At 31.0% G+C, this 14,121-nt stretch overlaps 1 protein-coding gene across 2 annotated transcripts in view; it reads right to left on the bottom strand.

Annotated features, from left to right (window-relative positions):
- Positions 1-14,121, bottom strand: part of LOC120335476 (aldehyde dehydrogenase family 16 member A1-like) — a 53,627-nt gene that overhangs the window by 11,641 nt on the left and 27,865 nt on the right. For both annotated transcript variants that reach the window (XM_039402980.2, XM_078119315.1), the window contains exon 14: positions 4,162-4,256. In XM_039402980.2, coding sequence (XP_039258914.2) covers positions 4,162-4,256 — 95 coding nt within the window. The remainder of the gene's footprint in view (positions 1-4,161; positions 4,257-14,121) is intronic.

Raw genomic sequence — 14,121 nt, forward strand, 5'->3', positions numbered from 1 at the left:
TGTTTCCGAAAAAATACAATATTGAATTTTAGCTGTCCTTAACGTAGCGATACTGGACACATTTAATTTTAGAAAATCTAACAATCACTTTCTCATCACTCACATGTCAAATTTTTCTCAAAAATAAAGGGTACTACAGTACACACTTCAATAATAATCATAAGTAAAACTGGCAAGCCTTTATTGATTTGCAGCCAAAAAGTTGTGGCAAATTAAAATCTAATGATTTGATACGAATAGTCCGACTATATTGAACAAAATAACCTGTGATTATGATTACTTAATAAATCATGACGAACTAAGATCACGTTTCAACTTTCGGTAAAAATCAAAATTAAAAATCGACACAATCAGAATTGAATTAATTTGGATCTAGTAGATACTATAAACTATAAAACATTTCAGAGACAATTTGCATATACACAAGAACAGTTATATGATTTGAAGTGTTATTTCTGGACAGACTTATCTATTATTAAAATAGTAAAAAAAGCAGTAATTGTTATGCACCATGGCAAAATAGACTGAGTTTCATATAAATCGACAGGCTGGTACTAATTTTGTTCATGAAATATAATAGAAGCAGAGTTCTCAACCAGGGGGGGAAACTTTTTTCTCTAGGAGAAAATATAGAACTAATTATGTCTGAAATATTACTCATTCAGCGTAGTTTTACTATTATTATTGTCATACATATTTATAAACACATGGTAAGCTATTAGAAGTGTAAAAAAGACAGGGCAGCATTGCGTTTAAAACCAGCGAAGGATCCTTCAATAAAGATTGAACAAATAGCAGAAAAAGGAAATCAAGAGATGTAAAATAGGAAAAGGGAAGAAATATACTGAAAAAGTTTGAAAACCACTGATATAGAGCGATGTAATATCTAGATTTTTGAATGATTGGAATAAAATGGAATATAGAATAGAACTTGCGGTGCTCCCGAAGTATGCGAACCAAGATGGCGGACATCGGAACGTAACATGGGTAACAGGTTAGGGTTAGGCGATGAATTTTTTTCCAATTTTCCTTATTTTAGTCCTATTATCAGTTCGAAGACTAGCCAAGAGCCTCCCGTAGTATTTATACCTAAAATTATGGCCTAACCCTAACCTAGTACACATATTACATTCCGATGTCCGCCATCTTGGTTCGCATACTTCGGGAGCCCCTAACTTGCCTATGTGACGTTTGTTATTTTTTGAAACACCTTTATGCAAGCAACGCTTTGGACATTATTAATGGACGCCTGATGGTGGAAATGATTTGGTTTCTGCGGAACTAACTACTTATTCTTCTATGATTTGTACCGGTTGATCAGTATGCATATAGTGCAAGGATGCTGTAGCAAGAGTAAAGATAATTATCCTAAGTGATTGAAGAGCTTTGATGCATTGGACTTTTTTTTAAATATAAAACAAAGAGATCTCATCAATGACCTCTCAGAATTTACCAATTTTCTTGATTATTTAACAGGAGTCACTCCCATAGTTTTACACTGATTGTTTGAATATGCATACAACTGCTTTTCTGGTTATAGTTGAACTACTGGTATGTATGTCTGAGGAAGTCTGACCTTGATCAGATGAAATGTTACAGAAATATATTTGTGTTAGTGTGCAGCAAGGCTCTTCAATCACTTATGATGGTGGAAACTCGTTAAAAACAAATAGTTTTTTTATAGAATATATAGCAGGCAGCCATATAGTATCTGAAGCATCCACAAATAATGAAAGTTCAGAACAACTGACATAGAGCCAATATCATACTTTGACTAATTGAAAAATCTAAAAATGATATTGTTTGGTCTTCGAAACCTAATAATTGATTGATAATTTAAGTCTTAAATTTCCTAATAGCCAATCCAAAATAAAATCATAAATATATCGTGTTTCCTGGCGAATAAGTCTACCCCGTGAATAAGACCAGCCCCGTTTTTAAGCCTGAAAAAATGGGTTTTTGCATACAACCTCCCAATAGGTCGGGGTAGTAAAATCGCATCAACATCATAATATCAAATTACCATGCAGAGGCTTTTGAGCGTTCGCCACATTTACGGATTGGTAAAATAGCTTTTTCTTGTAGCGTAATATTCAATCCATAACAATCAATGTCAATCAAATTGTTCAACGTAACTCGCCATTGCGACCACCATATTAGAACATTACCGATCTAAAATAACACGGCAATCTGCGGACATAATAATGCAAGATAAACTACCTGATTATATTTTGTTTTTATGAATAAATATACATATAAAGTGTATATATGAAATATACATATTCATCACCTGGAAATCTCCACGAAACGAAATGTGTTGCTTCATGGATTTAATTGTGATCAATTTAATCAGCGATTGCGGCAATATAAATAGTATCACAGCTCCAGATTACCAACGCAATTCATGTACATAAACATGTACGATTATATGTTGTTTTTAAGGATTCCAGAGTAGAGATGTACCGATACCACTTTTTTCGCCGATACCGATACCGATCCGATACCAGCTAAAAACGCCGATACCGATACCGATACGCTGATACTACGAAAAGGCCGATACTACCGATATTCCGATACCGATACTATGTAATTATTACTTAATTAGGTGTGCTGTGTCGGGCAGACGGGTTAAAACAATGGTCTTTGAGCGTTGTTCATAGCACACATTATTTCAGATCGAAAAAGGGATCTATCACATAATATGAAATTGATGTTTGGCATCCAGATGCTTTAACTGATTAAGATACACGTTAGTAATCTCGGTGTTCAATTAGAAAAATCCTGAGCCGGGATGTCCAATTCGAATTTATTGTTAATATCGCGACTTTTGAATATCGTTATTTATGTTTAAAAGAATATCGCCCACACATTCTAGCGCCGCCGTCCTACGTTCAAATTAAAAGCATTTTACAAATATTTTATTTTGTGGTTAATCGTAATCATCGCCGCAATAAAACAAAGCCAACATGAAAGAATATCAATCAGCACCGACAAGAAGAAGGCCTACCCATAACCGTCGAGGAGGTTTTTTTACTTTACTATCTTATAATATTTCACAATTGCTATCATATATTTTGAGACAATCTAGTCTAACTCTAGGCGGTCATGTCAAAATATCTATAAAGAAATTGTGTAGTTAAACAAAATTAAAATTAATACCTGCGTAGACTGATAATTGTGTCGGAATTTAGTTTATCGATGTCGACGGACTAAAATGATAATAAATGATAGTCGTAATTGACGACAAACAGTCAGAATTTATATCCGTGCCAAAAGTGCATGTGCCGTTATTCAGGACCCCAATTCCACTGTATGATTTAAAACTTACGCCTACTTGCTTTTTGTTATGTGCTGTGTTGATATATTTCTTCATAATTACTATGTACTACCAAAAATGTCAATATAAAAATTTGACAGCAAAAATAGCCAAATTAGTTGAGCTAGGTTGGCTGATAAATAGCTAAAAACAGGTGAATCCTATTCCCTCGCGGGGGTGGGGACAAGTATCTCACGATCGAGACAAAAAATAAATTGAAAAGTAGTATTCCAACTTATCTTTTAAAACATTCTGGACCAAATCAAAAAGGTAAATATATCGGAAATATCGGCCTTAATCTAACCGATACCGATACATGGCCGATACCGAAAAAATGGCCGATATTGCCGATACCGATACCCGATACCGATACATCGGTACATCTCTATTCCAGAGTAGAAAAACACCTTAAGTCAGCGATAATATCCCACCGAGTAGATTTATGTCAAAAAAATGAATTACCGGTAAGTATACTTTGCATTACCGTAATCACAGTATTATATACATAGCATAGTCATGTCAGGCTCTGTCGGTAATTGTAGAACACGAAATATTATTTGCAATGTCTAATAATCTGTCCCAGCTGGTATAAAATGACACTAGACATAGCATTTTAAACTTCAATATCTGTCTATAGCAAGTGTAAATGGCTTAACAAAGTGTGTAAGCATGATTCCGACTTTCCAATAAATTTGGTTTGGTACATATATCAATGATAAATAAAACATTCCCATGGAAGATATGTTAGACCTTAAGTAGCAATTCCATATACACAGCTTTGTTTAAATTAATTTGAAAGACGCCTAAACTAATAAAAGCTGCAATAAAATAAATAGAATTCTTACTTTCATCATTGGAATGTGCATACACAGGTCTCGAATAGCATCCATCAGGTCGTTTCTGAGCTCCTCCATAATATACTTTGTAGGTATGATCAACTCTGTAAAGAATATGAAAGAGAATTAATTTTGTATAGGGAATTGTTAAAAAAGAATTGTTCGTAATTGAAAACTCTACTCTAAAAACTGTTTTGTACAGTAATACATATGTATTTCTTTTCTCATGGGTGCTTTTGCTCAATAACCAATTCATTTTGTATAAAAAGTGTGCTTTCAGTGTGATGAGAAAATTAACTACTGATTACTGATCTCCAATGTTTCGTCTGAGTTCATACGTTCCAGGCAATTGTATTTCAACTATGATAGAGTATAGTGCCGCCTTACACCCACAAATAGTAATACAGTATTTAACCTATATTTTTACTTTGGACACGGCTTCAGAAAAGTAGTCCGAGCCACAAACACTCAATCACATTTCCGTCACAATAGTGGATCCACTACAGACTATACAAAAATGTTTTATTGGCAAGGCAATAATTTCGACTGTCTTAATTGTAAATAATAAAGACTTTGAATTCAGTATTTTCAAATTAATATCTGTTCAAGAAAAATAAAATGATTTGAAGGAGAAAATAAAATAATGCAGAAAATATGAAACGCTTCCTTCAGAAAAATATAAATATGATGTATTAATAAAAAAACACGATCATGAATTATTATTAGGTCTTTCACCTATTTTTAAAACTAAGACAACAATTATTCTTTAACTTTTCCATATATGGAAATTGGCTCATATTTACAATCCCATTCGGAATTCGGAAAAATGTTAGACAGTGAAAGCGAAACCTGCGTCAATTTACTTTGAAAACACTTTTCTTGATAACTAATTTTTACACCAACAGGACGCTGAATACAGTTAAAAATAGTTTTTAGTCAGTTTAAAGCATAGAACAGTTTTGACAAGTTTTGACAGAACAACTGTCTGGAACAACTTATTGAGTACAAGCTACTATTTTTAACTAAATACAGCATGATTTGGCTCAATATAATCTAGTTTAAATGAGGACAAGTTTGTCAATGTTGACAGAATGAACTCTGGAAGCACATCGGAAATGGAAATTGTAGGACGTAAGATTGAGTGAGATATTGGAGAAATTTGAATTATTACTTTAATTTTTCTATTTAGCAAAATTGCTTAAAAAAATGGTTGAAATTTTGTAAATTTCAAATAAAACCGGAACATCATTCAGATGAAGTGGGGCAAGTTTTTATTCAACACAAAATAACAAAATCATTATCCATCTTAATCAGAAAGATGTGTTGATGATCTCTGAAATATGCGATATTTTGTGTTTTATTTAGACAGTGCAATTTTTTTAAATGCATTTCATCTTCGACTTCTTTGAAGTATGTAAGATTACAAATAATTTGGATTAATACCAAAATGCAGCTTTTGTGACGCTGTGAGAAATCAATCAAGAAATAATTGTAGTTCAAGTTTCAGACATTTTTGGAATCGTTCTTGACACGTCATTGAGTAATTTATGATATATAAACGACAAATAGTGACAGCAAATGATTGAAATTGTAGATTTTTAATTGGTTAAGAAAACTACTGATTAGACTTGTTAGAGTATGTTTGTAGGTGGCAAAATAGAAACGGAAAAATTGAGACAGGGTTGATGGGTAATATATATTAAAAATAATACAGTTCATGCTTTTGAATGTTTCTAATGAAAATTAATGGATGGAATAGGAATCTCGTTTTTATTCGAAAGAGGAAAGTTGATATGACACAGTGATATATGGGAATAGCTAACTCTGCAAGCGTTTGGATATTTCACACAGCATTAAAATAAAGAGGCTTCCTATTGGTAATCTGGGTGAGAGGAATGCTGATAAAACAGCGTACTCATTTCTATATTTCAATCTAAGTAAGGATTGACCATATTTGATCAATCAATCAAATTAAGATGTTTCCTGTTTACTTGGGAGGAAGGAAACGCTTCATGTCTTGGAATATTTGATATAGTCAGGTGTATAGGAAACAGCTAATTAATTAATAAGGGGGAGATGGAAGCCAATGAGAAGGCTCAATCATTCAAAGAGTCACATTTCAGTCAAGATTTGAATAGTCCTGTCCTATTTACATTTTTTCCTGCGTTAATATTAACTTGAGAGTGACAAAAAAAGTCATGCGCATGTAGGAATAATTTTAAAACTCTTTAACTTTATCGGTAAAGATGCATTGAAAATGGATTTTTTCATTTCTCACTTTTAATTGATATGAGAAGGTTTTCAAGTAAAATTAATTGTCGATCATAAGAAAGAGGCCATGAGGAAATTGTAAAATCGAATAAATAAAAAAAAACATTTTCTCATATCACAATTCAGAGTATGTAATATGCATGAATGTGTGGGTAACCTCAAGTAGATGGTTATATTACCAAGGCCCTGTTGTGGGCGGAATCTGATATATAATGCAGGAATACATTTCATAGAGCAGTGATTCTGTCAAATTTTGACCCTGACAATTTATTTGAACTTTAGGCTTAAAATTTAACCCTTTATCTGCCTAGTATGAAAAAGCATACACTTTTGAATATATCCATGAATAACTTTTACTGTAATGTGGTCTAAGGATGAATAACGAGAATAATTTTTCGGGGATATTTCTTGAATAAGGTATGAAGATTAGATTTCAAAGTTAGACGACGTGAGATTAAGATAATTTTAACATTAAATATTTATATCTTTTCACAATAAAACCCGCTCACAAAATTTTTTATAATCGACTCGCGAAATTCAACTCAGATTTTACGAAAAATAAAATTTATATTTTCACAAAAACAGGGGATCATTCAATAAAATAGCAAGGGTCTACAAGCATGGAACGTAATTATAGGTATTCTTGTTAGGAATCTTAGAAATTAAGGAAGCGTATAAAATAACTAATTTATTATTGAAAGCATAGCAATAGTGTTTATTAATATCACATTGAAGTATTACGAGTAGGTTTACAAATATATGAGATATATGCTGAATACGATTGAACCATGATTTTTTATTGGGCTATATTTGGACTGAAATTCGACTCGCTTGATGGATAATGATCAACTGATCCGAATGTGTAATATAGCTGAGGGGGTAAGTAATAACTGTTCTCAAAGAAAATATACATACGCACAGCAAGAATAGAAACTTAAGAAATTTTTGAATTGTAAGTATTGGAAACAATATTAGGAAAATATTTTGCACAAATAAAAATTATAAAAATCTAATTTGAAAAACACTGATAATGATAGTATTATTTTTTTTTATTCGTTTGATCCGCTTGTCATATTAGAGGTTTTCAAATAAAATAGTTTGACAATATTTTTATATCATTGTTTCATCATATAAGACTATTTTATCAATAATTCAATTAGTACATTTTGAGATCTGTGCATCCAAGAAGCCGTATTGTATAGAAATAGGATTAAGGAAAGATTTTTTTTAATTGTCGGAAATTACAATACTTTTTGTACAGAAGTCAGAATGAGAAAAAAATTAATATTGCGTCTATTAATAAAAACTATTTCTCATATCCCAGTTAAGTTTGTTTTTAAATGATAGAATCAGACAAGTGGTTTCGATGAGCTTTTTACAATAACGCTTGAAAAATTACAATATTTTTCGTTCAGCAGTCAATATTTTTTTTTAAAAATGATATAAAAAAAAAATATTTCTTGTCTCTAATAATGAAGTAAAACATCTCGAATTTAGGATGAGTTTGTTTTGAAATAACAGAATCCGACAAGCGGTTTTCAAGAATTTGCAAAAATTACAATTACGGGAAGTTCAAATAATCACAATAGCTTTTGGTCAGAAGTACGGTCAATACTTTTTTGTAAAACAAACTGAGAATAATACAATTATTACACCTATTAATGAATATAACAATTTCAAACCCACGGTTTTATGTTCAAAGTTTATGGCAATCCTATTACACCTGTCACCTAATGTCAATATAAATCAATTAGAAATACTGTTTTGACTTCTTTCGTCATTGATATGACCAAAGGGTCAAACTATATGCCATAAAGCTAAGTAAGATAATTATATATATATAATATATACCGGTATATATATAGGTTGCAGTATGATTTGGTCAATATATGTATAGTGGAGTGTCTCATAGTTATATAAGATAATAGTTTGATAAAAACTAAAAAAGATAAAGGAGAGAAAAATGATATATTAAGCAGTTAGCATCAGTGATGTCCAAAACGAATAATCGAATACGTTCAAAATTGGTTATATTCGATATAGTATATTGTTGATTTTGGGAATAATTTAGAATATTTTAATTTGAAAATGTCTTTCAAGCATTTACTATTTTATAATAGACAAAAAATAGTTAACTTTTGATAGAATAAAATAAAATTAATACAAAGTTTATCTTTATTATTCTGTATGACTAAATTTGATTTCTACAAATTTACCATTGTGTTGAAAATTTTTTCTTGTGAAGCAGACCTATTTCAGGATATTTCGTATTCGAAAAAATTATTTTAGAATGTATTAGGAATATTGAATTATACGTTTTGGTCATCGCTGGTTAGCATGCCTATTTAAAACAAGATATTTTTACTATTAAATAAGCATTTAGAATATGCTTGCTACACTGCAGTGCTGATTAATCTGCACAGGTGCACATCCAGTGTAGATGGAACATGGGCAGTGGAAGGATGAACAGTGGTTCGGCATATGATCATGGATTTATCATTTATCACAATCACTTGTCATCCACCATAGATCACCATCAGAAAAATTCCAAATAAATTAGTCGAGCATTATTATGCACTTCGATTCAATTAACAACAGCTAATACAAGTCTAAAAAATTTTGCCCGATTTTGTAGTAGTAATTAAAAATTTATGTCGAGCAAAATGTTTTGGACACATTGTTCAATCGTTGTATTGCTACTATGTATATTAAAAACTTTTTATAACAAAGAATAACAATAGTCCAGACACATAGTCGATTATTGTATTTGTCTTTTATATCCTTAAATTTGTCTAACAACAAGTCAAGGTTAAATGGTTAAAACAAAATAGATCTGAATAACAAGAAATGTCAAGTAATTATTTATTTATCGCATGCAAATGTGGAAACATCGTTACTTCCTAGTGATTTAAGTGCTTAATTATGTATCAGTTGCCTTGAATGCCATGGAAGAGTGCAGAGCTGTTTGGGTGTTGTCATAGATTGTTTTGGGGATCAGAATTAGATAAGTGTAGTATTATTTAGAATGTAAATTTCTTTGAGAAGTTACACATAAATAGCAATAAGCAATGACAGAGAAGAATGTATTTCCTTTGTTATTGCTACTGGCAGTTTTATGATAATTTCAAATATATTTTTTCTAACTTAATTGCGAAAATAGTTTGTTCTTCCATATAAATTTAACCACATGTTGGTTCGAAATCTAGTTACAAACAGATAACATTGAGTAAGGTCACAGAAAAGTCTAATTTGAATTGTTATTTGAAACATTCCATCAAAGGGCAGGATACTTTAAAACTACGAAATCGGGAAGTTTCAATCAAGCTACACGATCAAACTTAGAAATGCACTTGACAATCAGAAATGAATTAATTCAATTGAAGGTAAAGTTTAATGACGTGCGACAATGAATTAGCCCTAAACCATTTCACATATCACAAAATAATTTGCCCACGTCGTAGAGAAAGGAATAATGTCATTTTAATATATTATGCATTTCATGAAGACTTAAATAGCAAAGACGTCAATAAAGCAAGTGGGAATTATTTATTCATGAAAGTGACAAAAATGACGAATTGCATTTGTTCATTTTAAGAAGATGGATATTTAATTATGTAAAAAACGGTTCTATCACACGCAAGGTTAATGACATTGTTTACAATTTGTTAGATTATTATGACCTATGTAGGGAAGAAATGTAACATGGGTACGGTAGGGAAATTTAGTTTTTTGTTTGTTCAAATGCAGCAACATTTAGTACAGATTCAGTATAGTACAGAGTACAAAAAAACAATCCAAGAATTTCCTAATTACTTCTACAAAAATGAAGAAGATTTATTTAACACTTGAATTTCTGGTTGTGTATAATTGTACCCAAATGTTCTGGTGAGAAGCTGAGATTCAAACAAACATTATAAAAAATTTTATTTTCTTTTTGTGAAAATTTTGAGATTAGAAGAAGTTTATCCAAAACAAAAAAAATGTTATATGATGGACATATTTTAAAAAAAAAATTTTTTTTCTCAAATTTCCTCAAAAATGACACAACAAATTTTGTAATAGTCATGGACTGTAATTTTTCGTAAATTTCCAACTTTAATTAGGCTTGTGTTTCATTTATATCTAGATACATTTACGAGATATGCTTACAATGTCTGCCACCAACCCATTGACCTAAGATAATTAACTTAACACCTCTCAGACCTAGATCATAATAGATAATTAAATATTCATGAGAACCCCAAACAATTAGAAGAAACAATTTCTTAGTTCCTTATTTAAAAATAGATAAGATTTTATAATAATTGACAGGTGAGGAAAAGAGAAAAATATCCTTGATGTTGAACATAGTAAAGCAAGGTTACAAACTAATTGATTAGTAAGTCTGTCACAATAGAGATTTATAACACAATAGCTAGAATACAAGATCGGAGATATTTGCAAAAGTTTAGTACCACTATGTTTTTGTAATAAAAAATGACATAAGACTCAATTTTTACAAATTGATTTCTATGAGATTTTGAGCAAAATAGATTACATCAGAGATAAAAAAAAATACCAATGTCATGGAATGAATCCCATCAGTTGATAGGATTTGCTGGGAAAGTGTTTCCTTTAATCAAAAATTGATGCTGTTTTAATGAAACGTTTTTTACAGAATTTGAATAATTAAAACTTGTGATAGTTGTAAGTCTGACCATGGAATCACTATTTGTCAAGTTTTAAGTAGAACGATAACTTAGTATCAAACCGTCTTCCTTTAAAGCAATTTACATTCGCTTGCCCAATCTGGTTTTCGAAAGAGCAGATCATGTGCACACACTCAGAAACGAGCGCTCCAGATTATGTGTACCAATATGGAGGTACTAATTTTGTTCGCCTTGAAGGGAGCAGGCGGTACATTCACTTGGCTAACACAGACAGTCCCCGAACTCTCAATAGAACTAAAATAAGAGAAATCAGAATGAAATTATGGTCTAATACTAACCTGATACACATACTATGGGAGTACCCAGAAACATACAGGAGACTCATCTCTTGACTTAGTAGTTAAGGGCAGCCACTGAAGAGCAAATTACTAAAACTGAAGTTATGACTCTTACGATTCTGATTACCAGGATGTGATGAAAGGATAGTTTATGATGATAATGAGAGCAATAAGTTCAAGTTTGTTAAGTTATATGATGATCAGCACATTAAAATTGGTAAAGTCTGCAAAGTAGTGGAATTAAAGTGACAGGATAAGATAAGTGATAAGATTCAAAGGAGCTGGTCTATAGATTTGTTAAAAGCATTAAAATTTTGTCAAATCATGTTGTCAGCCAAACTTATCTTGATAGGAAATATCCTTCAAACTCCCTACTATGTCAAGAAATGATTTTAGGCGAGAATAGGACAATGTCTTGAAGTAGTTATTGCCTTGGTAAAAGCAGGGATGGGCAAAACCAAATATTCCACTATTCTGAAAAAATATTTTTGAATATGGAATACAGAATACATTCCAAATTGGGGGTTTATTTACTTAAATCACTATATCTTCATGATAATCACATCTAAAACGACATGAATATAAAGGTCATTGTTTTCTCTGTGTTGTTTTTATCAGTTGAGATGAGATATCTTACATTTGATCTACATTTGAAATATAAACATTCTAAATTATTCATACATTAAAAGTGTTTTTTTATATGGGGTATAATGAAACTCTAATGTATTCAAATAGTGTTGGTTAAAAGCATTGAAAAATTTGTTAAATAAGATATTTCATGTTTTTGAACAAACTTATCTTGATAGAAAATATCCTCCAATTTTTTTTTACGTCAAGAATTTTTTTTAAGGGTGAATAATTATCTTAGAGTAGTTATCAGATGCTGCGTTGACAGTTTTGGCTCAAATGTATTTTTTATTGCTTGACTCATTTGATATAAGGATTGAATAAACAATGACAATCTCCTACAATCATTTCATGAAAATTCAAGGCAGATCATGAATTTTTAAAAACGTTGATGGATTGAGCAAAAAAATCATTTTCTTTTTATAGTAGGTCTACTGCTTCCATTATAAATACGAATATCTGCAAAGTTAATATGGAAAGACAAAGCAAGATATTTTAGAATGAGTCATAAAAAAAAGAAGTTGCCCCTTAAAATCTGGGTGATTTTAATATTCTGCATCTTAAACTATTGTTTTAGGCAGATAAGGGGTGTACTCAGGTAGATCCAAAATAAATAGAAAAATTGAATACATGCACAAATTCTTGATTTTAAGAAAGAATCAGCATATTTTCATTTGAATATTTGAGCGTTTTATATCTCCCCTAATCAGAAAAAATTGACTCATACAGTAAGAATGAAAAATGGATCAAAATAGGGTTTTTAGAAAAGTGAAGTTTTAAGCGAAACCTGTTTGAAATTGAAGTGCAGTTTTAATAACAGCAAATAGATGTTACACATCGAAAAAATAAATTTATTTCTTGATTTTGGAAATCTTGATAAATAATCTTCATTTAAAAACTTAATATTCTGAGTCACAATATTGGCAATCACATAAGCTAGTCAAGTTGGTTTCAATTTTAAATACGGGTAAAATCAAAGCAAAGATCTCCTTCAATCAAATCATTTTATGTACAGTCTCTTTAGAAATTAGAATATTTATTGAATACAACCCCCTCCTGTGCATAGCCAGTTTTATTTCAAAATTAAATTCAAAAAACTTTAATAAAATTAGCTTTTACAGACGAAAATAAATAAAAATACATATTTTTCTTACACAACATTTTAGCCTGATAAGACATAATAAAATGTCTTGTGTAATAGATTGGTGTTTCATTATAATTTTCCCAGCAAAAGCATGGCCCGTACAAGAATTAGGCAGTATCAGCCCTCATTTAACATACAGTCCCATGGTTGACTGAAACAGGAGAAAGTTAGATAGTATACAGTAAATATAGTATTATCAAGTTAGACATGGCGTTGAAAATCATATTATATCAATAAAAATTTTGATTCACATCAAACAAAGGATTTCACTACCTCCATCAATCACTATAGCAAATTTTTGGGTTCAACAGAAATGAGGGTTCTGGGTATTGAACATAATGAAAGGCTAAATTCACATCAAGTCATAACACCCGTGCGCAAAGAAATACACAAAGCAGTATGGGAAAGAAGCCTCGTAACACTCAACTTGCTTTCAAAAGATTCTTCACACTTCGTTTGGCTGCACCTTAAGTTTGTTTTTAGTTTAAACAATGGAACAGAAAATATTAAAAGCAAATTGTTTTAATGTCGAATGTGAAAGAATTATATGAAACTGTGTTAGTGCTGGCCGCTGCAGATGCTCTGATTGAAACCCATCTTATTTAGGGTGTATGAAGGCTTGGATGTATTTTCCATTTCAGTTATTTATTGTAATCATTTGCATGAATGAAAAAAAGCGATTCAATTGGTTGCTGGATTCCGTAGGCTATACCCAAAGTGGAAAGATTCTCAAAATAGTGTACATTTATATACCAGTGAATGCTACTATATAGCCTTGTCAAACGTGAATGTGAAAAGGCTCTAGTAATTACTATTATTGTAATTACCTGTAATATTAGGTTCTGCATTTTATATGAGAGTTCATAACTCTCAGATTCTATTCTGCTAATTTTTTATGCATTTTTACTATTTTAATAATTTGATAAAACATGTTGATCAC

The sequence above is a fragment of the Styela clava genome, chromosome 2, assembly GCF_964204865.1.
Source record: "Styela clava chromosome 2, kaStyClav1.hap1.2, whole genome shotgun sequence".
In the NCBI taxonomy this organism is placed as follows: Eukaryota; Metazoa; Chordata; class Ascidiacea; order Stolidobranchia; family Styelidae; genus Styela; species Styela clava.